Source organism: Ahaetulla prasina, chromosome 8, assembly GCF_028640845.1.
Source record: "Ahaetulla prasina isolate Xishuangbanna chromosome 8, ASM2864084v1, whole genome shotgun sequence".
Lineage (NCBI taxonomy): Eukaryota > Metazoa > Chordata > Lepidosauria > Squamata > Colubridae > Ahaetulla > Ahaetulla prasina.
Genome location: NC_080546.1, coordinates 63,955,053 through 63,979,066, shown reverse-complemented (window position 1 = coordinate 63,979,066; position 24,014 = coordinate 63,955,053). Strand labels below are relative to the sequence as shown.

The 24,014-nt window shown below is 48.3% G+C and overlaps 1 protein-coding gene across 16 annotated transcripts in view; it reads left to right on the top strand.

Annotated features, from left to right (window-relative positions):
- Positions 1 to 24,014, top strand: part of CC2D2A (coiled-coil and C2 domain containing 2A) — a 300,925-nt gene that overhangs the window by 106,502 nt on the left and 170,409 nt on the right. For 15 of the 16 annotated variants that reach the window (XM_058192308.1, XM_058192307.1, XM_058192300.1 and 12 more), the window contains 2 exons: positions 1,636 to 1,742; positions 6,602 to 6,742. In XM_058192308.1, coding sequence (XP_058048291.1) covers positions 1,636 to 1,742; positions 6,602 to 6,742 — 248 coding nt within the window. The remainder of the gene's footprint in view (positions 1 to 1,635; positions 1,743 to 6,601; positions 6,743 to 24,014) is intronic. The other variant, XM_058192299.1, reaches the window with a different exon arrangement.

Genomic DNA, 24,014 nt, shown 5'->3' with positions numbered 1-24,014 from the left:
TTAATATTTTTCTCCCTTTATCCCATTCTCTTATTTTCTTCTTTTTCTTTTTGTATTTATTGTATCTTTTCCCCTGGATCCTTTCTCTAACTTTTAAGACTGTTACCCTCATAATTCTCCCCCTGTTTTTACACAGTTCCCATTTCCCATTTCCTTCTCTTCTCTTCTTTTTTGGGGATATTCCCCCATCCATTTTTTTTTGTCACTGACAATCCCAGTGTAATTATCTATCTTTTTATTTTCATTTATTTTCCCTTCAACATTGTATTCTTGCTTCTCATTTTTATTCTCTTTTTCCTTTTTTGTGTATTCTAACCAGGCTTCTGCTTTTTTATTATCCTTAAATGCTTCACACACAGTTTTAAACATCTCCATTAGTTCCTCATATTCCCAGTGCTCCATATTGTCAATTAAAAAAAAAAATATATTTTACTTTATGGTTAATTAAGATTCAAGTCCCGTAGTCTCTCTTTTTTTATTTCCAAATAATATCCAGTTCAAATATTTATCTAATCCATTCCAATTTAAGGCTTTGTTCTTTTTCACTTCCTTTCAAAGTCAAGACCCAGCTGTTTAAAAATAAACAAATACTCCTTAAAATTTCTCACGGTAGTCCTTCTATTGCTAATTGCTAGTTGCTAATTGCTAATTGCTAATTGCTAGTTGCTAGTTGCTAATCCTTCTATTTTCAAAGCAATTATTGTAGTGCTTTCTTTTCAGCAGCAGATGTCTCTCTCCAATCCACAAATCCCAAGACAACAAAATAGCACATTTAAATTCACATAGAAAGTACTTTCTCTTCAATTTCTTTTCCTTTTATTGTTTTTAATTTCTCCAAATTCCATTTGATTTCTCCAATTCTAATTGTAAATCCAGGTAGAAAGTTTTTTTTTCTTTTTTGGGCTTTAATTCTTTAACTTCCTCTTTGTTCTTCTTCCTCCAATTAAAATTCCCAATTAGCTGCTTAGTTCCACCTTCTTTTAAGCTGTTTTTTTAAAAAATATTTTTACCTTTGAGTTAGCCAATCATTCACCTGGTAACAATGCTCCATTCAGGCATCGCTCCTGCACATATCTTCGTCTGGTTGCCCCAACTTCAGAGCGGCCATTTTAATGGCAGCCACCACCGCTACCGGTTCAGAGGGCTGCCTCCGATGCTTCAAGGAACTTACCTGTTCCTCTTGTTCATCCAAGATGCCTCTCCTTCACCATCCCTCGAAAACGGTTCCAGTCCGAAGACCCCCCCAACAGTGGTTTGTCTGGCTAGATTTTCGCGAGGCTCATCAGAGCCTGCTATTTTCCAGGTAGTCTCACCACGACGCTTCCAGTTCTCCTGCTTTTAGGTATTTGATTGATGAATACATTGGTTAGAATTATAAATCTTGGACTTCAAGATTGGGAAGAATGTGATTTAAAATAAAAGCAACAATAAGGGTGAGACAATAATATTGAAAAATAATCAAAAAACCGTATTTTCCATGTTCTTCCCTGGTTTATTTTGGAGAATGCTTCTGGCATTTTCATAGAAAAGCAGGTCTATTGATGTTGCTAGTAATAAGGAAAAATACAGAAATATAATAGTTTCATTATGGTGGTGCAAATAAATCATACTAATATTTATAAGCTTATTTTCTAGCTTCATGCTCTCAGAAATTCTTTACAAAGTATTTTGGATACTGCCGAAAGTGGAATTCCAAACTTAGTAGTCCAACAAAGCATAACTGAATATAAGCTTGAAATAAGGTGAGTAGATTAATAATTGCTTTAATATTCAATTTAAAAAAGTTATCCTGCTGAAAAAGTGGTTCTTGGAAAGGAACTGAGTCATGCTCTAATAAAAGGCAATGAACTGTTGTCACTGGAATTTCGTAAGAACCTCTTTTTTCCATCAAGTATTTATTTTGTAAGGTAAATCTTTTTGTTTAATTGAAATTACATAATGGCCAGCCAGCAGAAGGTTTATGACTCTCTTCTAAGTCCCTCTTTGTGTAACCATTTGATATGATAAAATACCTTTTATTTATTGTCCTTTTCTAATGTGCCATTTCTGGGAGCAACTAGAATGGTAGGAAAAGGAAGTATTATGGGGACAAATCAGGTGGGACAGCTTGTCAGATCTTCCAGTTAGTCCAGACTAGGAAACCAAAGTCATCCAGGCCAATATTGCTATTATTCTAAGGTTATAGTAACAGTCTTGTAAGTCTGAATATTCTTCCCCCTTTTCTCCCTTCTATGGGAGAACTAAGAAGGTCTAAGACAATTTATTGCGACCAGGTCGACACAAATTTTTGGGTGAGCATGGCTGGGAGGGCATGAATGAGTGAGTGTGGTCAGGTCAGCACAGATGGATAGGCATGGCAGGTGGGTGCATCAGGTGGGCATTGCTTTCTGGGCACAGCGAAGTCAATGCGGGACAAGTCACCTCAGCCATCTGGCTGTGGGGAAAACTCAGCACCCCACCAGTTCCTCGCCTCCTTAAACTGCTGGGAACCAGACACAGAGCCAAGAACCATTTTGTTCCATACCAGTGCTGCAACCTCAAAGGAAGAGAAATCTGTGAAGCCTCTTGGAGCCTGCCCAGAAGCCCAGCTGTGGTCAATCCACTACCCCCGAGAACAACTTCCCCATTATCTGCCTCCTCCTCTTCCTCTTCCACCACCACTACCAGCACCACCACCTCCTTGTCATCCTCCTCCTCCTCCTGGACTGTAGGCTATGAAGATCTGGATGTGGAGGAACCAGCTCCATCTGAACCCTAACAAAAGGGAGGTTTTCAGCCCACCTGGATCTTGAGAGCTGTGATGTTTCATATTTTTCTCCAGGGAGACAAAACCTCACCTTCTCCAGATCTTTCTGTCTATACAGAACTCTGTGGGAGTCATCCCCCTGCAACTTCCAAATAAACAGAAGATTAGGCTGGCGGGGTGGGTGGGTCAGGGAGCTACTTGGTTTCATCCCAACAGCCATTATGAAAGGCAGAAGTGGGGCAGGTTGGGGGAAGTGAGTGGTGCAATGGGTAGGGAGGGACCATCACAAGATGGGTGTGCCAGGAGGTGCAGGTTGGCAGCCCTCAGTCTGTTGGCAGCCAGGAAGCCAAGAGGGAGAAAAGGTGGGAAGGGATAAGGACTCCTGTCATATGCCAGTGACAAAGCTGGTGGGCAGGGAGACCTGGCCGATTGGAAAGCCGCCCCTCATCCTGTTGTGAGGAAAGAAAGTCAAGTGGGCAATGAAGAACATCAGCCTGTGATGAGAAATTTGTGGGGTGGGTTGAGGTTGGAGGCTGCCCCCGCCTTACCAAGGCTCCTCTTTTTATGAGCTTGTGGGATGGGGCAGGGCCTCCTCACCCACCAAAGAAAAGAAAGATCTGCACAAGTTGAGAATATTTTTGCATTGATCTGGGGATTCAGGAGGCACCCATCACACATAAAAATCACCCTGGAGAATAGAAACACATTGTAAAAATGTATCTTGGTAATATGCAAGCTTGCAGGGGAAGCCTTAAGGAGGTGACTTTATGTCACTGGGGGTGGGGGCACTGAGGACACCCCAAATTGAGATCAAAGGGGCAGAGGATGGGGCAGGACATTTCCAAATGGGATGAATTTCCACAGAAATCAATGAGTCATGGTGGATTTGAGAGTTGAGAGGGAAGAGAAGGGGTGGGGCAGGGGTGCTATTCAGCAGGTTCTGGAGAACCGGTAGTGGAAATTTTGAGTAGTTCAGAGAACTGGCAAATACCACCTCTGGCTGGCCCCAGAGTGGGCTGGGAATGGAGATCCTTCTGCCATGCCCACCATACCACACCCACAGAACCAGTAGTAAAAAAAATTGAATTCCACCACTGGGGTGGGGTCTTGGAAAACTATTTTTAAGGGGGATTCTAGCACTGGAACGGAAAAACTCACAGCAGCAGTGCAAGTTTGTGATTCTCAGAAGTGGGGAGGATGGCAGGAAGGAAGTGAGTATTTTTTCGGCCCTGGGGGAGGAAGATGTCAAAATCCCCCCATTTTTTGCCTTCCTCCAGGTAAGATTATAAGAGTACCCACATCACCATGGAGCTTTTAATGTAGCTGGAGATTTGAGCTCTTTCAAACCCTCCCTCCCCAGATGATCTGAGGATATCCAGCTTTATTTGCACCCTGTTAATCGCTCCTCCTTTCTTTGTCCAACTCAGCACTCCTAGGGTGGTGGTCCTTCTCTCTGGCAGCTGCTTGATGCAAAGCCAGTGAAGGGGCAGGCAATGAGCACTGCCCTCCAAGGCCAGAAAAACTTGCTTTCTGCCTCTGGCTTTCACAATGCCTCTTGGGCTAAAGCCAAATAGCTCCTGGAACCCCCTTCACCCACCAGCAAGATCTTCTTTTTTGAAAGTTGCAGGGGAATCATGTCGTGTCCCACTCCTCCGCTGACAGCCGGTTCAGGGAAATCCGAATCAGGCTTGCCTCTGCAGCTCTGCCCAAAGTCCTAGCAAAGTCCTCAGAGCAGGCAGGAGACCAGTAAGTGACTTCAGCAAGATAAGTTCGATTTTGCCTGACTCAGAGACTGCCAGAAAGCAGATCCTTTATATAGGCCATGGGGTGTGGCTCCATGACTCAGCACTCATTAAGGCCTGCCCCTCCCTTCCTTCTGTTGCCTCCGCCTATCCAATCTTCTGATGCGAGGGTCACTCCAATCAGCTGTTGTTGGAAGTAAACTTTCCTCAGGCTCACATGCTGTGGAGGAGGGGGAGGGGTCTAGCTGCTCTGTTTGCCTGGGCATGGAGCCAGGGCTGGGGCTGGGGGATGCTCCCTCCTCTGCAGCCTGCTTGGGCATGGAGCCAGGGCTGGGACCGGGAGGTGCCCCCTCTTCTGCAGCTTGTCTGGGCATGAAGCCAGAACTGGGGCTGGGAGGCATACATTCCTCCGTGTTCGGGAGCAGATAAGCAGACCCCGGCTGCGGTGAGAGCGGACAAGACACAACAAATCATGGAGAAAGCTCACTTCTTCACTACTAACTATACTTATAGAATAATAATAATAATAATAATAATAATAATAATAATAATAATAATAATAATAATAATATTTTAATTTGTATACCGCCCTTCTCCCGAAGGACTCAGGGCGGTGAACAGGCAGATAAAATATAAATACACACAGTAATTAAAAACATCCCTTAAAAAACTAATTCAAATGCCCAAAAATGTTAAAAAACGTACTCCCCCGTAAAATAACAAAATTTTAAAAACCCATCCAATAAAAATAAAAATCAGGCTAGTCCAGCCATACGAAATAAATAAGTTTTAAGTTCGCGGCGAAAGGTCCTAAGGTCAGGTAATTGTCGAAGTCCGAGGGGAAGTTCGTTCCACAGGGTCGGAGCTCCCACAGAGAAGGCCCTCCCCCTGGGGGCTGCCAGTCGACACTGTTTGGCTGACGGCACCCTGAGGAGTCCCTCTCTGTGGGAGCGTACCAGACGATGGGAGATAGAAGTCGGCAGTAGGCGGTCCCGTAGATAGCCCGGTCCTAAGCCATGGAGCGCTTTAAAGGTGGTAACCAATACCTTGAAGCGCACCCTTCAAGACAGAATGATCTGGAGAAGATGAGGTTTCATCTCCTTTGAGGGAAGATATAAAACGTGTTTGCTTTCGAGACCCAGGTGGGCCAAAACCTCCTTTTTGTTAGGGTTGAGGTGGAACGGTTCCTCCCCATCCAGATCTTCACAGTCTCCAATCCAGCAGAGGAAGAGGAAGAGGAGGAGGAGGAAGAAGAAGAGGGTGACAGGGAAGTTGTTTTTGAGGGCAGTGGATCGACCACCACAGGGCTCCAGCATGGGTTCTGGGAGGCTTTGTGGATTTCTCTCACTTTTACGTTATGGTGCTGGGGTGGAATGAAATGGAGCCCAGCTCTGGTTCATGCTCAACCAACCATGCTGACCCAGTTGCACCCACCTAGGCATGTCAAGTCATTTGTGCTGAGTCATTTGTGCTGACCTGGTCCCGGCCACCTGGTCACACCTACCCATCTACAATGATCCATCTGTGCCAATGTGAGTCATCCTATTCCAGAATTAGGAAGTGTTTTGCTTGAGACATTTTTTCAATTGTTGTCTTGGCTTAGTCTCAGATTTTTTTAAAAAAAATCAGAATGTGGCTTTGACTATGGCTGTTCCTTTTGTTCTTCAAGGTTATTCCTCCTGCCCAATATTCTGCCTTTTATAAGCATTAAAGCTCCCAGCCCACATCTTGCTTGGTCCTAAAGATTTTGCCAGTTTTCAGGGAAACTATTGGCAAAATAAGATAGAGACTGTAGTAAGAATAGGGAGTGTCAGTTTTGCTTCACTGGTAGTTTCTGCTTGAGTAAGTGGCATCATGCTTTTGTAGAGATAAAATCATGATTGTACCTATATTGCTTCCTGCCACTATCCCAGGGGCCTTATTATGTTCCCAGGAAAGTAAGGTGCATTCTCTTGGCAACCTGGTTATTAAATGATTTGGGATTCGATAATCTGACTTGCTACACTATAGCTGAGTGATTATAGTCATTTTTTCAATATTGCTAACATTATTTGATGTATATTAATGTATATCGGTATATTCCCTGCAATGAAATGTTTATATTCATGAGCAGGAAAACAAGAAGATTTCGTGATAACGAACAAGAAAAAGATCGAACATTGCTGAAAGCCATAATTAAAGTGTGGAAAGAAATAAAATTCCTGCGGGATTTTCAGAAGTTTATTAACACACCCCTGAAGCTCTTCATGAGAAAGTATGTTTTTTGTAGGAATTACATTATTTAATATATTAAATTTAGGGCTTTTCTGCATAAATTTCTTCTGACTTAAATCTAAGGCTGATCTCATTGAGATGATAAACAGGTAGTCCTCGTCTTACAACAGTTCACTCAGTGACTGTTCAAAGTTACTATGGCACTGAAAAAAGTGATGTATGACCATTTTCACACTTTTTGCAGCATCCTCTTGATCAGTGATTTACCTTAGGATGTTTGACAACTGACTCATATTTATGATGGTTGCAGTGTCCCGGGGTCATGTGATCACCTTTTATGACCTTCTGACAAGCAGTGTCAATGGGGAAACCAGATTAATAACCGTGTTACTAATTTAATGACTGCAGTGATTCAGTTAAGAAATATGGCAAGAAAAGTTATAAAACAGGGCAAAACTCACTTAAAAAATTTCTCACTTGGCAACATAAATTTGGGGCTTAATTATAGTCATAAATTGTAGTTCTGCCTCATTGCAGCTTAAAGACAGAGGGCTACATGACTGAATGCTTTTTCTGAATAAAAAGTTAAAATTAGATGGAAAACTAGCTCTGCCCAGGTTGGGCTGGGAATTTCCTCTATCACCCAAGTCACCAATAAATTGGCTAAGGAGCTGAATTTGAATAAAAGCAATAGTAAGGTCAATAGTAGACAGTTTTTGGTTAAAGCTTTGGGGATTTTGAGAAGAGACCACAGAGTCAGGTAGTGTGTTCCAAGTGTTAATAACTCTGTTACAGAATTCATATTTTCTACAATCAAGATTGAAGTGGTTAATATTAAGTTTAAATCTATTGTTTGCTCTTGTATTGTTGTGATTGGAGCTGAAGTAGTCTTTAACAGGAAGGACATTGCAATAGATGATTTTGTGTGTTAAACACAGGTCCTGTCAAAGGCAGTGGAGTTCTAAGTTTTCTAACCCCAAGATTTCAAGTCTGGTGGCATAAGGTATTTTGTTGTATTCAGAGGAGTGGAGAACTCTTCTTGTAAAATATATCTGGACACGTTCAATTGTATTGATGTCTGAAATGTGGTATGGGTTCCAGACAGGCGAGCTATATTCAAGAATTGGTCTAGCAAATGATTTATAAGCTCTGGTTAGTAGTGTAATGTTTCTGGAGAAGAAGCTACGTAAGATTAGGTTTAAAACTCTTAAAGCCTTTTTTGCGATGTAGTTGCAGTGGGCTTTGGCACTTAGATCATTGGATATGAAAACTCCAAGGTATTTAACAGGGTGGGGGTCATCTGTAAGGTATTGTCCATTGAGTTTGTATTTAGTGTTTAGATTCTTTTTTCCAATGTGTAAGACAGAGCATTTGCTGGTTGAGATTTGGAGTTGCCAAGTTTTTGACCATTCTGACACAAAATCAAGGTCTTTTTGAAGGGTAGCTGGATTGTTGGTAGTGTTAAATAGTTTGACATCGTCAGCGAAAAGAACACAGTTACTTTTAATATGATCACAGAGATCATTAATGTATAATATGAAGAGTGTTGGTCCAAGAACACTGCCTTGGGGAACGCCGCTATTGACAGGAACAGGATTTGATAGGGCACTGCCTATTTTGACCACTTGTTGTCTGTTTGACAGGAACGCTGTTATCCAATTGTGGAGCGGTCCGGAGATGCCGTAGGATTTTAGTTTTAGGAGAAGTTTGTCATGTACCACTGAGTCAAAAGCTTTACAGAAGTCTATGTAAATTGCATCTATTGTTTTGTCCTGATCAAGATTTGTAGTCCATATGTTTTTGCAGTGAAGAAGTTGTAAGTTACATGATCATTTTTTTCTGAAACCAAATTGTTTATTAGAGAGTAGATTGTTTGTTTCTAGGTGGAGGATAATTGATTGGTTGATGATAGATTCCATAACTTTACAGGTGATGCAGCATAGAGAGATTGGTCTGTAATTTTCAACTAAGCTGGGGTCTCCTTTTTTGAAGACAGGGATGACCGTGGCTAGTGACCAAAGTTTGGGAAGGGAACTGGTCGTGAAGGCTTTTCCAAAGATTATGGTTAGGGGTTCTGCTATATTAGTGGAAAGCTTTTTTAAGAAGTATGCACATAGTCCATCAGGTCCTATAGATAGGGATGGTTTCAGTTTGTGAACTTTTGTGTAAAAGTTTCTTTTAAGTTTCTAACAATAGTTTCCTCACTTGATGTCTCTGGAAGTACTTGTGGGCTTTGCTTTTTCCCTCCCAGATAAAGGCATGCCAACCCCTCTGTATATCATGTTCTTCAGTCATTAGTATACTTGCATTTTTTAAATTTATCCATTCTTTAAGCCATAATATTATTGCTGCCTGATGGTAGAGTTCCCAATCTGGGAGGCCAAAGCCACCCTTAGTTCTAGAATCTCACAAGGGTTTTAATTTAATTCTGGGCTTTTTCCCTAACCATATAAATTTACTAATAATTTTATCCAATTTGTCAAAAAAGTTTTTCCCCAATTTTATAGGTTCAGTTTGTAATAAATATAAAATTCATCTTTATAGTGGCAATTCTTCCAATCAATGATATTTGTAATTTTGCCCAACTCTCTAAATCTTTTTGAATTTGTTTCAGTAATTTTACATAATTGTCTTCTTTTATTTTATATTTTTTTAAAAAGGTTTTTTTTTCCATAATAATTCCAACAAATTAACCAGTGTACAGTACAATCACTTATCCAATAATCCATCCTCTCTAATTATGCTCAATCGGGCCTGCTCAGCCGCCACTCCCTTCCTTAATCCTTTTCAACCTTCTCTACCTTCCTCTACTTTCCCCATCCTTCCTCCTCCTCGCTTTCTTACTTCCTCTCCTCCTTCCCACTTCTCACTTCTATCTTTTCTAACCCTCCCTCTTCCCTTCCTTCTTCTCCTCCTATCCTTTCTTCCCCCTCCCTTCTTTCCTTCCTATCTACCTACTTTCTTCTTTCTTTCTACTCCTCTGTCCCTACCCTTTCCCTTCTGGAGTGGTTGCTGAGCAGCCCCGACTTTGCACCAATCCAACATATTTAATTCTACAATTATTCCTGTACAATGGCATTCAATCAATTTATAATCTTTCCCCTCCCCCCACACCATTTCCCCTCCCACCTCCACCCCCCCAGACTTCCCAGAACAGAATACAGGGTATAATATCTAACAAACTTAATCTAAAATAAAACATAAAACATAATCCTCAATCCTTTCACACCTTCACACTATCAATTCCCTTCATTCTTAAACATACTAATACAAAACAAATCCTATCTTCACTCAAAAATTAATTGGTATTTTTTAATCTGATACTTATTTTGAATATAATCAATCCACTTTCTCCATTCCAAAATATATTTTTCTTGTATATAGTCTTTCAAGTAGACAGAAATTTTAGCTATTTCTGCTAAATTTGATACTTTACTAGTTCATTCTCCAATTGTGGGTAAGTCTTCTTTCTTCCAATATTGTGCAATCACTATTCTCGCAGCAGTTATTAAGTTCAAAATCAATTTTGTCTCTATAACAGTGCAGTCTGGAATTATTCCTAATAAAAAGAACTGTGGAACAAACTTGATCTTCTTTTTCAAACTGTTCTGCATAATCCACCATATTTTAATCCAAAAAGCTTTAACTTTTTTGCAAGTCCACCATATATGATAATAAGTAGCATCCTCACCATCACATCTCCAACATTTTGCTTTCACATTTGGATACATACACGACAGTTTTTTCGGATCTAAATGCCATCTGTAAAACATTTTATAAAAATTTTCTCTTAAATTTTGTGCTTGTGTAAATTTAACATTCCTTACCCAAATTTTTCTCCATGTTTCTAACATTATAGGTTGTTGAAAATTTTGTGCCCATTTAACCATACAATCTTTAACCAACTCCATTTCTGAATCAATTTCTACCAATACATTATATAATCTCTTTATATGCTGTTGACCTTGATCTTTTATTTGTTTTACCAAGTTATCATCACTTTGCCTAATACCAATTTTCTGATCTATTTTCCATCTAGTTTGCAATTGTCCATACTGGAACCACGTATGATTTTTTCCCTTTTTTTCCCTTCATCCCTCAATTTCTCCCTAGATTTTAATTGTAATTCCCCCTTTTCCATAATCAAAAGCTCTTTATAGGTAATAACCTCCACTTTTTGGAGTATATTTATATTCTCTATCATATGTCTGGGGATTGCCCATATCTTACCATCTAACTTATATTGATATTTTTTTCCAAACCCTCAACAAAGCACTTCTAACCATATTATGGTTAATAATAATTAATAATTATTAATAATAATTGGGCCGTTCCCTGAGGATCTTACCCACGACAAGACCGAAGAACTAGTCGCGGCCTGGGAACAGGCCGCGGCTGGGGCTTTGGACCGTGTCGTGCCTTTGCGGCCTCTGACCCGGCGCAGATCTCGATTAGCTCCTTGGTTCTCTGAGGAGCTGAGAGAGATGAAACGCCGGAGAAGACGCCTAGAGAGTGCCTGGAGGTCCAGCCGCTCCGAAGCTGATCGGACACTAGTTAGGCCTTTTTCAAAGACCTACCTAGTGGCACTGAGGGTGGCGAGGCGTTCTTACGCCTCCTCCCTCATTGCGTCGGCAGATAACCGCCCGGCCGCCCTGTTTCGGGTGACCCGTTCCCTTCTTCATCAGGGGGGACGGGATGACCCCTTACAGGGATGTGCCGAGGAGTTTAGCGGTTATCTATACGATAAAATCGCTCAGCTTCGGGATAGCTTGGACCAAGATTGCGATGATCCAGATGAGATGACTGAGGCTCGTCTTGTTGATGTGGTTTGGGATGAGTTTGATTCTGTGGCTCCCGAGGACATGGACAGGTTGCTGGGGAGGCTGCATGCCACTACATGTTTACTGGACCCGTGCCCCTCCTGGCTGGTGCTGGCCACTCAGGATGTGACACGAGGCTGGCTCCGGGGTATTATAAATGCTTCTTTGATGGAAGGGGTCTTCCCCGCCGCCTTGAAAGAGGCGGTGGTGAGACCCCTCCTCAAGAAGCCTTCCCTGGACACAGCTATTTTGGGTAATTATCGTCCAGTCTCCAACCTTCGCTTTGTGGCGAAGGTTGTAGAGAGTGTGGTGGCACGGCAGTTCCCTCAGTACCTGGAGGAAGCTGTCTATCTAGACCCGTTCCAGTCCGGCTTCCGGCCCGGGTATAGCACGGAGACAGCTTTGGTCGCGTTGGTGGATGACCTCTGGAGGGCCAGGGATAGGGGTTGTTCCTCTGCCCTGGTCCTGTTGGATCTCTCATTGGCTTTTGATACCATCGACCATGGTATCCTGCTGCGCCGGTTGGAGGGGTTGGGAGTGGGAGGCACCGTTTATCGGTGGTTCTCCTCCTACCTCTCTGACCGTCGCAGACGGTGTTGACAGGGGCAGAGATCGGCCGCAGGCGCCTCACTTGTGGGGTGCCGCAGGGGTCGATTCTCTCGCCTCCTGTTCAACATCTACATGAAGCCGTTAGGCGAGGTCATCAGTGGCTTTGGGGTGAGTTATCATCTGTCGCTGATGATACCCAGCTGTACTTTCCACCCCAGGCCACCCCAGCGAAGCTGTCAAGTGCTGTCCCGTTGTTTGAGGCCGTCTGGGTCTGGATGGGGAGAAACAGACTCAGACTCAATCCATCCAAGACAGAGTGGCTGTGGATGCCGGCATCCCGGTACAGTCAGCTGCAACCGCGGCTGACTGTTGGGGGCGAGTCACTGGCCCCAACAGAAAGGGTGCGCAACTTGGGCGTTCTCCTGGATGAACGGCTGTCGTTTGAAGATCACGTGATGGCCGTCTCCAGGAGAGCTTTTTACCAGGTCCGCCTGGTCCGCCAGTTGCGCCCCTTTCTTGACCGGGATGCCTTATGCACGGTCACTCATGCTCTCGTCACTTCTCGACTGGATTATTGCAATGCTCTCTACATGGGACTACCCCTGAAGTGTACCCGGAGACTGCAGTTAGTCCAGAATGCAGCTGCGCGGGTGATTGAGGGAGCACCGCGTTGCTCCCGGGTAACACCACTCCTGCGCAGTCTGCACTGGCTGCCTGTGGTCTTCCGGGTGCGCTTCAAGGTTTTGGTTACCACCTTCAAAGCGCTCCATGGCATAGGGCCCGGGTACCACGGGACCGCCTGCTGTTCCACATGCCTCCCACCGACCCGTGCGCTCTCACAGAGAGGGTCTTCTCAGGTGCCGTCCGCCAAGCAATGTCGGCTGGCGGCCCCAGGAAGGTCCTTCTCTGTGGGAGCACCTACTCTCTGGAACGAACTTCCCCCCGGTTTACGCCAATTGCCTGACCTTCGGACCTTTCGCCGGGAACTGAAAACTTATTTATTTATACAAGCGGGACTGGCCTGATTTTTTAAATTTTAAATTTAAATTTTAAACTTTTAATGGTAATTTTATTGGGTATTTTTATGGTCAATCGACGGTTTTAATTTGGCCTTTTATTGAATAAGTTTTTTAATTGTTATTTTAATATGTATATTAATTGTTTTAAATGAAGGCTGTACACCGCCCTGAGTCCTTCGGGAGAAGGGCGGTATAGAAGTTTGATAAATAAATAAAATAAATAAATAAATAAATAAATTATTCTTAAATATCTTATCAATTTTCTTATCATATAATACATATGCATGCCAACCATATAACAAACCATAACCTTCTATATTTTTTATTTATTATTTTATTTATTTATTATATTTGTATACCGCTCTTCTCCCGAAGGACTCAGGGTGGTTCACAGCCAATAAAAACCAAAATACATATAATACAGATTTAAAAAACAGTATAAAAAACTAATTCCATAAATGGCCTAAAAATTTTAAATAAGATTAAAAACCCCATTTAAAACCCCAATTTAAAACCCCAATTTAAAACTATGTTCAAGCTAGTCCTGCACGTCGAAACAACAACGTCTTCAGCTCGTGGCGGAAGGTCCGGAGGTCGGGGAGTTGACGAAGCCCCGGAGGCAGCTCATTCCAGAGGGCAGGAGCCCCCACAGAGAAGCCCTCTCCCTGGAGGTCGCCCGCCGACATTGTTTGGCTGCCGGTATTCAAAGGAGGCCCTCTCTGTGAGAGCACACTGGTCGGTGTGAGGCTACTGGTGGCAGGCTGTCCCGTAGGTACCCTGGTCCTAAGCCGTGGAGCGCTTTAAAGGTGATAACAAGCACCTTGAATTGGACCCGGAAGACCACCGGAATCCAGTGCAGACAGCGCAGGAGAGGTGTCACATGGGAGCCACAAGGTGCTCCCTCTATCACCCGCGCAGCCGCATTCTGGACCAGTTGAAGCCTCCGGGTACCCTTCAAGGGGAGCCCCATATAGAGAGCGTTGCAGTAGTCCAGGCGGGATGTAACAAGGGCATGAGTGACCGTGCATAAGGAAGCCCGGTCCAGAAAGGGGCGCAACTGGCGTATCAGGCGAACCTGATAAAAAGCTCCCCTGGTGATGGCCGTCATATGTTCTTCTAAAGACAGCCGTACATCCAGGAGGACGCCCAGATTGCGAGCCCTCTCCGTGGGGGCCAACGACTCGCCCCCAAATGGTCAGCGATGGAGTTAGCTGACTGTACCGGGATGCCGGCATCCACAGCCACTCGGTCTTGGTGGGATTGAGCCTGAGTCTGTTTCTCCCCATCCAGACCCGTACGGCCTCCAGATACTGGGACACCACTTCAACAGCCTCGTTGGGGTGGTTAGGGGTGGAAATATACAGCTGTGTATCATCAGCGTATAGATGACAACTCACCCCAAAACCACGGATGATCTCACCCAGCGGCTTCATATAGATGTTGAACAGAAGAGGCGAGAAAACTGACCCTTGCGGCACCCCACATAAGAGGCGCCTCGGGGCCGATCTCTGCCCTCCTGTCAACACCGTCTGCGACCGGTCGGAGAGGTAGGAGGAGAACCACCGATGAACGGTGCCCCCCACTCCAAGTCCCCCGAGCCGGCGCAGCAGAATACCATGGTCAATGGTATCAAAAGTCGCTGAGAGATCTAGTAGGACCAGGACAGAGGAACAACCTCTGTCCCGAGCCCTGCAGAGATCATCAACCAACGCGACCAAGGCCGTTTCCCTGCTGTAACCAGGCCAGAAAACGGACTGGAACGGATCTAGATAGACAGTTTCATCCAGGTACTGGGGTAACTGTTGTGCAACCACACTCTCAACAACCTTTGCCACAAAACGAAGGTTGGAGACAGGACGGTAATTTGCTAAAATAGCTGGATTCAGGGAAGGCTTCTTGAGGAGGGGCCTCACCACCGCCTCTTTCAAGGCGGTAGGGAAGACACCCTCCATCAAAGAAGCATTAACAATTCCCTGGAGCCATCGTCGTGTAACCTCCTGGGTGGCCAGTACCAGCCAGGAGGGACACGGGTCCAGTAAACATGTGGTCGCATTCAGTCCCCCCAGTATCCTGTCCATGTCCTCAGAAGCCACAGAATCAAACTCATCCCAGATAGTAACCCCAAGACCTGCCTCTCCCACCCCGCCCGGATCTATCCAATCTGTGTCCAAACCTTCCCGAATCTGAGCGATTTTATCAAACAGATATTGTCCAGACTCCTCAGCACGGCCCTGTAAGGGATCCTCCACCGCTGCCTGGTGAAGGAGTGAGCAGGTCACCCTAAACAGAGCGGCTGGGCGGTTATCTGCTGATGCAATGAGAGTGGAAAAATATTCCCGTTTTGCCACCCTCATCGCCACTAGATAGGTCCGAATTTGAGACCTAACTAGTGTCCGGTCAGATTCGGAGCGGCTGGCCCTCCAGATACTCTCTAGGCATCTTCTTCAGCGCTTCATCTCTCTCAGCCCCTCGGAATACCAAGGGGCTAATCGAGATCGGCACCGGGTCAGAGGCCGCAAAGGCACGATGCGATCTAGAGCACCAGAAGCCGCCCGATCCCAGGCGGCGACTAGAGCTCCAGCCGAGCCATGGGCTAAATCCTCAGGGAATGACCCAAGCTCCATTTGGAACCTCTCTGGGTCCATCAGGCGCCTGGGACAGAACCAACGAGTCGGTTCCATCTCCCTGCGGTGGGGGTCGGCAGTTCAAAAGTCCAGCTGAAGGAACGAATGGTCTGACTATGACAGGGGTCTAATAACTAACTCCCCTAACTCCAGATCATTCAACCACTGTCCAGAGACAAAAATCAAGTCCAGAGTGTTTCCCCCAATGTGAGTGGGACCATTCACTAACTGGGTCAGGTCCAAGGCCGTCATGGAAGCCATGAACTCCCGAGCTGACATGGATGCCACCCCTGCCGACGGCAGATTGAAATCCCCCATGACTGTAAGCCTGGAGGTCTCCACCGCCGTCCCGGCAATCACATCCAGTAGCTCGGGCAGGGTTTCTGTTACGTAGCAAGGAGCCAGGTACATGATCAGTAAACCCACCTGCATCCCCAGGCCCCATTTCACAAGGAGGGACTCGCATCCGGCTATCTGTGGCACAGTGATCTCCCTCGGCTCTAGACTCTCGTTAATAATAACTGCCACCCCCCCACCCCTACCCTGGGCCCTCGCCTGATGGAATGCACGGAAACCCGGTGGGCTCCTTTCTACCAGGGGAACTCCACCTTCCGTGCCCAACCAGGTCTCCGAAATGCCTATCAGGTCCGCGCCCCCCTCCTGTATAAGATCAGAGATGAGGGGGGCTTTATTTACAACAGACCTGGCATTGCATAATATCAGACGAAGGCCCAGCCTCTGGGGATTTAAGCCACTCGGGGAACGGGAAACGACCGAGGGACCGGAATGCGCAATCGCTCATAGATAGCGAGTGCGTACTCCCCGAACCTGATATGGGCCCCCACGTCCGCCATACCTGCCCCTCCCACTTACCGTGCAGATGGAACCGCCCTCTTGGCATTGAGCTCTAGCCTCCTCTTCCACCTCCGAACCATTCCGCGAGCCTTCACAGGATCTAGCAGTGGCCTTGATAAGTTTCCCCCTAAACCTATCTTCACCATCCCACCCCTCCCCATAGTTAAATTATTTAAAAATTTACTATAGCACAAATTTAAAAAACCCCTAAGTGTCCTCTTAGCTTCATGCCACCTCTCGGGATTCCAAAATCCGTCATTAAGGTAGGCTCTCGATAGAGGGGAGGGCCATGTCCGCGAGAGGGGGGAAACTCGCAGATCAAGAAGCTGCGATCGTGAGTACATTTCGGAGTTTATAAAGGATGGCAGATGGTAAAAGCCTTAATCTGGCCAGTCCAGATGGTCATGGCAGAAGGTCCGGCTGGTAAATGGGGTTTAAAACTCCCCAGGTAGAAGCGATAATATTAGGTGACAATACTGACGCAGGATGCTAGGACCCTGCCGCCGTCGTCACAAAAACAACGCCAACCACTGTTGGGGCCCCCATCAACAACATCACCATCGTCTTCACCCAGGTTCGGTCATTCGGACCCCAGGCTAACCCCATGGAGAAGAGGTGACCAACACCAACGCCAAAGGGACGATGTCCGCCGTTGCCGTCATCACCACCACAACAGGCACCGCCACCGTCGCCACCATCGTTGCCAACTCCGCGGTACCGGCAGTCACATAAAAATCTCCAGGGGAGCTCCCAGAGGTCCTAGGGATCCATGGGGAAGGAGGTGGCATCATCATCACCGCCATCGTTGTCGCCGACGCTGACGCCATAAAGGCCTTGCAGCCACCGTCAACGGCAACCTCCGAGTCAGCAGATAAACATCCACCCCCATCCCCATTGCCACATTGACTCCAGGTGCTCCTCGTGGGGGGGGAGGCCAACTTCGCCGCTGCTGTCGCCGTCATCACCGTCGTCCCAGAAGAGGCGCCATAGACGCCGCCAAAAAGTGTCCAGAACGCCGACCGCCGACCCATTCGAGGAAGCAAGCCAACACCCGAAAACTGGCCTCCCTCCCCCAATCAACCAGTTCTTTTTGGGGGGCCAAAAAAACCCCTTTACAGGCTGGGAGATATTCCAAATAGGAGGGGATAACTCCGCTGTTGTTGCTGCCAGCGCCCTCGTCGTCCTGAGAGAACTGACGACACCGTCGCCGCCAAAAGAAGCGGCTGGAACGCCACCCGCCACCCAAATCAGGCAGGCAAAGCCGGAGCCAGAGCTCAGCCTTACCCCAGCCAGCCAGTTCTCCTTGGGGGCCAAAAGACCCCCTCTTCGGCTGAAGGTGGTCTCTATGGGGAAGGGAGGCTCCACCAACGACATCAGCCTCAAAGGTTGGGCACTGAAGGGGGCGTGCCCCTTGTTGAAATGTGCCCTCCGGGTTTCCGTGCATTCCATCAGCCGAGGGCTCAGGGTAGGGGTGGGGGGGTGGCGGTTGTGATTAGAGAGAGCCTGGAGCCGAGGGAGACCACTGTACCTCAGATTGCCGGGTGTGAATCCCTCTTTGTGAGATGGGGTCATAGGTGTCAGATGGGCTTGCTGGTCGCGTACCTGGCTCCTTGCTGCGTGACAGCTGCCCTGTCCGAGCTCCTGGAGGTGCTTGCTGGGGTGGCAGTTGAGACCCCCAGACTTTTAGTCATGGGGGACTTTAACTTGCCATCTTCCGGCTCGTCATCGACAGCAGCTCGGGAGTTCACGGCTTCCATGACAGCCTTGGACCTGACTCAAGTAGTTGATGGCCCTACTCACACTGGGGGTGGCACACTGGACTTGATTTTTATCTCTGGTCAGTGGTTGAGAGATCTGGACTTGAAGGAAATAGTCACTGAGCCTCTGTCATGGTCAGATCACTCTCTCCTTCGCCTGGACTTTCTGACCGCCATTCAACACCGCAGGGAGACGGAGCCAATACGTTGGTTCCGTCCCAGGCGCCTGATGGACCCGGAGAGGTTCCGGACGGAGCTTGGGCCACTTCCTGAGGGTCTGGCTCACGGCACGGCTGAGAAACTTGTTGCAGCCTGGGAACGGGCCGCGGCAGGGCCCTTAGACCGTGTTGTGCCTTTGCGGCCTCTGACCCGGCGCAGGTCCCAACCGGCTCCTTGGTTCTCTGAGGAGCTGAGGGGGATGAAACGCCGGAGAAGATGCCTAGAGATTTCCTGGAGGTCTAGCCGTTCAGAGGCTGATCGGACACTAGTGAAGTCCTATAATAGGACCTACCTAGTGGCATTGAGGGAAGCGAGGCGTTGCTACGCCTCCTCCCTCATTGTGTCGGCAGATAACCGCCCAGCCGCCCTGTTTCGGATGACTCGTTCCCTCCTTCACCAGGGAGAGCGGGATGACCCGTTGCAGGGATGTGCTGAGGAGTTTAACGGTTATCTATACGATAAAATCGTTCAGCTTCGGGACGGTCTGGACCAAAATTGCGGTGATTCAGGTGAGACATCTGAGGGTGGTCTTGGTGACATTGTTTGGGATGAGTTTGACCCTGTGGCTCCCGAGGACATGGACAGGTTGTTGGGTAGGCTGAATGCCACCACGTGTTTACTGGACCAGTGCCCCTCCTGGCTGGTGCTGGCCACTCAGGAGGTGACACGAGGCTGGCTCCAGGCGATTACGAGCGCTTCTTTGTTGGAGGGAGTCTTTCCGGCCGCCTTGAAAGAGGCGGCGGTGAGGCCCCTCCTCAAGAAGCCTTCCCTGGACCCGGCTGTTTTAGGTAATTATCGTCCGGTCTCCAACCTTCGCTTCGCGGCGAAGGTTGTAGAGAGTATGGTGGCATATCAGTTTCCCTTACACCTGGATGAAACTGTCTATCTAGACCCGTTCCAGTCCGGTTTCCGGCCCGGTTACAGCACTGAGATGGCTTTGGTCGCGTTGGTGGATGATCTCTGGAGGGCCAGGGATAGGGGTTGTTCCTCCGCCCTGGTCCTATTAGACCTCTCAGCGGTTTTTGATACCATCGACCATGGTATCCTGCTGCGCCGGTTGGAGGGATTGGGAGTGGGAGGCACCGTTTATTGGTGGTTCTCCTCCTATCTCTCCGATCGGTCGCAGACGGTGTTGACAGGGGGGGCAGAGGTCGGCCCCGAGGCGCCTCACTTGTGGGGTACCGCAGGGGTCGATTCTCTCACCCCTTCTGTTCAACATCTATATGAAGCCGCTGGGTGAGATCATCAGTGGCTTCGGTGTGAGGTACCAGCTGTACGCGGATGACACCCAGCTGTACTTTTTTTTGTTTTTGTTTTTTTTGTTTTACATTTATACCCCGCCCTTCTCCGAAGACTCAGGGCGGCTTACAGTGTATAAGGCAATAGTCTCATTCTATTTGTATATTTTTACAAAGTCAACTTATTGCCCCCCCAACAATCTGGGTCCTCATTTTACCTACCTTATAAAGGATGGAAGGCTGAGTCAACCTTACTTTTCCACACCGGGCCACCCCAACGAAGCTATCGAAGTGCTGTCCCGGTGTTTGGAAGCCATATGGGTCTGGATGGGGAGAAACAGGCTCAAGCTCAATCCCTCCAAGACAGAGTGGCTGTGGATGCCGGCATCCCGGTACAGTCAGCTGAGTCCACGGCTGACTGTTGGGGGCGAGTCATTGGCCCCGATGGAGAGGGTGCGCAACTTGGGCGTCCTCCTGGATGAACGGCTGTCTTTTGAAGATCATTTGACGGCCGTCTCCAGGAGAGCTTTCTACCAGGTTCGCCTGGTGCGCCAGTTGCGCCCCTTTCTAGACCGGGATGCCCTATGCACGGTCACTCACGCCCTCGTGACATCTCGTCTGGATTACTGCAATGCTCTTTACATGGGGCTCCCCTTGAAGGGCATCCGGAGGCTTCAGTTAGTTCAGAATGCGGCTGCGCGGGTGATAGAGGGAGCCCCTCGTGGCTCCCGTGTGACACCTATCCTGCGCAGACTGCACTGGCTACCTGTGGCCTTCCGGGTGCGCTTCAAGGTTTTGGTAACCATCTTTAAAGCACTCCATGGCATAGGGCCAGGTTACTTACGGGACCGGCTACTGCTACCGAATACCTCTCACCGACCCGTGCGCTCTCACAGAGAGGGACTCTTCAGGGTGCCGTCAGCTAGGCAGTGTCGTCTGGTGACACCCAGGGGAAGGGCCTTCTCTGTGGGGGCTCCCACCCTCTGGAACGAACTCCCCCCAGGACTTCGTCAACTTCCGGACCTCCGAACCTTCCGTCGCGAGCTTAAAACACATTTATCATCTGCGCAGGACTGGATTAGATTTTAAATTTATATTGGTTTTAAATGGGTTTTATTATTTATATTGTTTTTTAATAATTCGGCCTTGTAGAATAAGTTTTTTAATTGTTATTTTAGTCTGTATTTATATGTGCTTTTTACTTGCCTGTAAACCGCCCTGAGTCCCTTGGGAGATAGGGCGGTATATAAATGTGATTAATAAATAAATAATAAATAAAAGGGAATGCCGCCACTGCTGCCGCTGAAAGAAACGGCCAGAGCGCTGACCGCCGGCTGCCCCGCCCACTCGAGCCGACGGGACCGATCAGACCTCGCCCCAGCCAGCCGCGTTCTTCTCGGGAGCCAAAAATCCCCTCATCCGGCTGGCAGAATGGTCCCCCAGCCGGAACGGGGGGTGAACAGCAAACAGCCCCCCGACTGCTTAGAACTGGCCAGAAAGGAGTGCCAGTCCTCGCCGACGTCTCTATCGCACTGCCATCTTGCGCATGCTCAGATAGATTCAAAACCCTTTCCTCTGTTAAAGAAAGTTGTTTCTGCACATGCTCAAGATGGCGCTGTAGTTTTGTGTTCCGAGAGTCGGAGGCGTCCTTTCCCAGCCGGGCCAGACTAGAATGGACCTGTTTTTCAGCTTTGGTCCTGGGCCCGGCTAGGGCAACATCTCCCCATCCTGGGGGAGTGTGGCTGGCCTCAGACAATGCCGTGAATGATCGGAGGTGATCGGCGGAGGCGACTGGTGACCGGCGCCCTGGCCGGATGGAGGGTGTCGGCGTTGGTGGTTGCAGCCGCTGCGCCGGCGAGGGATAGCGGCGGTGAGGACGGCACTGGCGGGGCGGTGTCCTCGCTGTTGTTTTTGTTGTGGCCTTTTTCTTGCTGTGGTGGCCTTGGCGGCATTGCTGGCGGCGGTGGCGGTGAGATTACCCTTCAGAAGGCCCGGTCAGATGGAAGCGTTGGCGGCCTGGTCAGGTGGAGGGCGGCGCCGCGACATCAGCGAGGAGGGGCGGCGGAGGCGGAGGCGGCTGCTGTGGGGCGGTGTTCCCGACGGTGGCAGCGCTGCTTTCTGGTCACGATGGTGGTGGCTGGCGGTGGCGGCAAGGATGCCCTCCGTGGGCCTGGTCAGCCTAGCCAGCCTGGCTCTGGTGACAGTAGTGGCATCTGCGATGATGAGGAATGGTGGCGGCGACGGTGGCGGGGGATGATGTGCGACAGTGGCATTGTTTGCTCCTGCTACCAGTCCTTGACGATGGCGATGACAGTGGCGTCAACGATGTTGCTCCTGCGGAGCTCATGGACTTTCTGGCTCCCCTCCACGACTCCCCCCCCCAGGGAATTTACACCCCCCCCATGGACCATCTATATAATCCTACAGAGCCTCATGAGGTACTATTGGCGGTGTTGCCCTGTGAGGCACCGATTTCTGAGGCAATGGGGGGGGTTAGCGACTCCATCTATTTGCTTATAACCCAGCCGGAAATCTGTGGGTTATTTATTTATGTACTAGCTGAACCGGCTGGGAAGGGACTACCTACCACTGTTCACAAAACTCATGTACTCGACAGCAGATCTTCTTAGTCTGCGAGATTTCCCCCCTCTCGCGGATTTGGCCCTCCACGTTATCGAGGGCCTACCTTGATCCGTATTTTGGAATCCCGAGATTTGCATGCGGCAAAGAAGCAACTTTGGGGGTTTTTTAATTCATTTTTTTAAGGGTTTTTAAGGGAAGGGAGGGTGAAGATGAGTCTAGGGGGAGACCCACCAGGGATTAGGGGAGGGATATGGCCAGATCCTGCAAAGGCTCTCCGGTTAGATACTGCAGGTCCGGAGGTGATGATCAAGGTGGGTGCTCAGTTACACGAGGGCTTTGCTATCAGCACGGTAAGTGGGAGGGGCAGATATGGCGGACGTGGGGGACCATATCATGTTCGGGGAGTGCGGGAGCGTCATCTGCGAACGATCCCGCACTCTGATCCCTCTGACTTTGCCCGTTCCCCGAGTGGCAGGGATCCTCAGAGTCTTGACCTTCGGATGATGTTGTGCAATGCCAGGTCCGTTTTGAATAAAGCCCCCCTCATTTTCGACCTTATTCAAGAGGGGGGTATGGACCTGATGGGCATTTCGGAGACCTGGTTGGGCATGGAAGGGGGGGCACCCCTTGTTGAAATGTGCCCACCAGGCTTCCGTGCATTTCATCAGCCGAGGGCCCAGCGTAGGGGTGGGGCGGTGGCGGTTGTTATTAACGAGGTTCTGAGACAGAGGGAGGTCACTGTACCACAGATAGCTGGCTGTGAATCCCTCCGTGTGAAGTGGGGTCATGGGATACAGGTGGGTTTGCTGATCATGTACCTGGCTCCTTGCGGCGTGACAGCTGCCCTGCCCAAGCTGTTGGAGGTGATAGCCGGGGTGGCGGTTGATACCCCCAGACTTATGGTCATGAGGGATTTCAACCTGCCATTGACCGGTGAAGCATCTGTTGCAGCTCGGGAGTTCATGGCTTCCATGACGGCCTTGGACCTGACCCAAGTAGTTGATGGTCCCACGCACACGGGGAAACACGCTGGACTTCATTTTTGTCTCTGGACAGTGGCTAAATGATCTTGAATTAGGGGATTTAGTGATTCAACCCTTGTCATGGTCTGATCATTCTCTCCTTCGGCTGGACTTTCAAACCGCCAACCCACACCGCAGGGAGACGGAACCAATTCGTTGGTTCCGTCCCAGGCGCCTGATGGACCCAGAGAGGTTTCTGACGGAGCTTGGGCCATTTCCTGAGGACCTGGCTCATGGCTCGGCTGAGGAACTTGTCGCCGCCTGGGAACAAGCGTCGGCGGGGGCCTTAGACCGTGTCGTGCCTTTGTGGCCTCTGATCCGGTGCCGATCTCGACCAGCCCCTTGGTATTCTGAGGGGCTGAGAGAGATGAAACGCCAGAAAAGACGCCTAGAGACTGCCTGGAGGACCAGCCGTTCTGAATCGAATCGAACACTAGTTAGGTCCTATATTCAGACCTATCTAGTGGCGATAAGAATGGTGAAACGTGAGAATTTCGCCGCTCTTATTGCATTGGCAGATAATCGCCCAGCCACTCTGTTCAGGGTGACCCGCTCCCTTCTTGTTCAGGGAGCCAGGGAGGATCCCTTGCAGGGACGGGCTGAGGACTTTGGAAAATATCTGCACG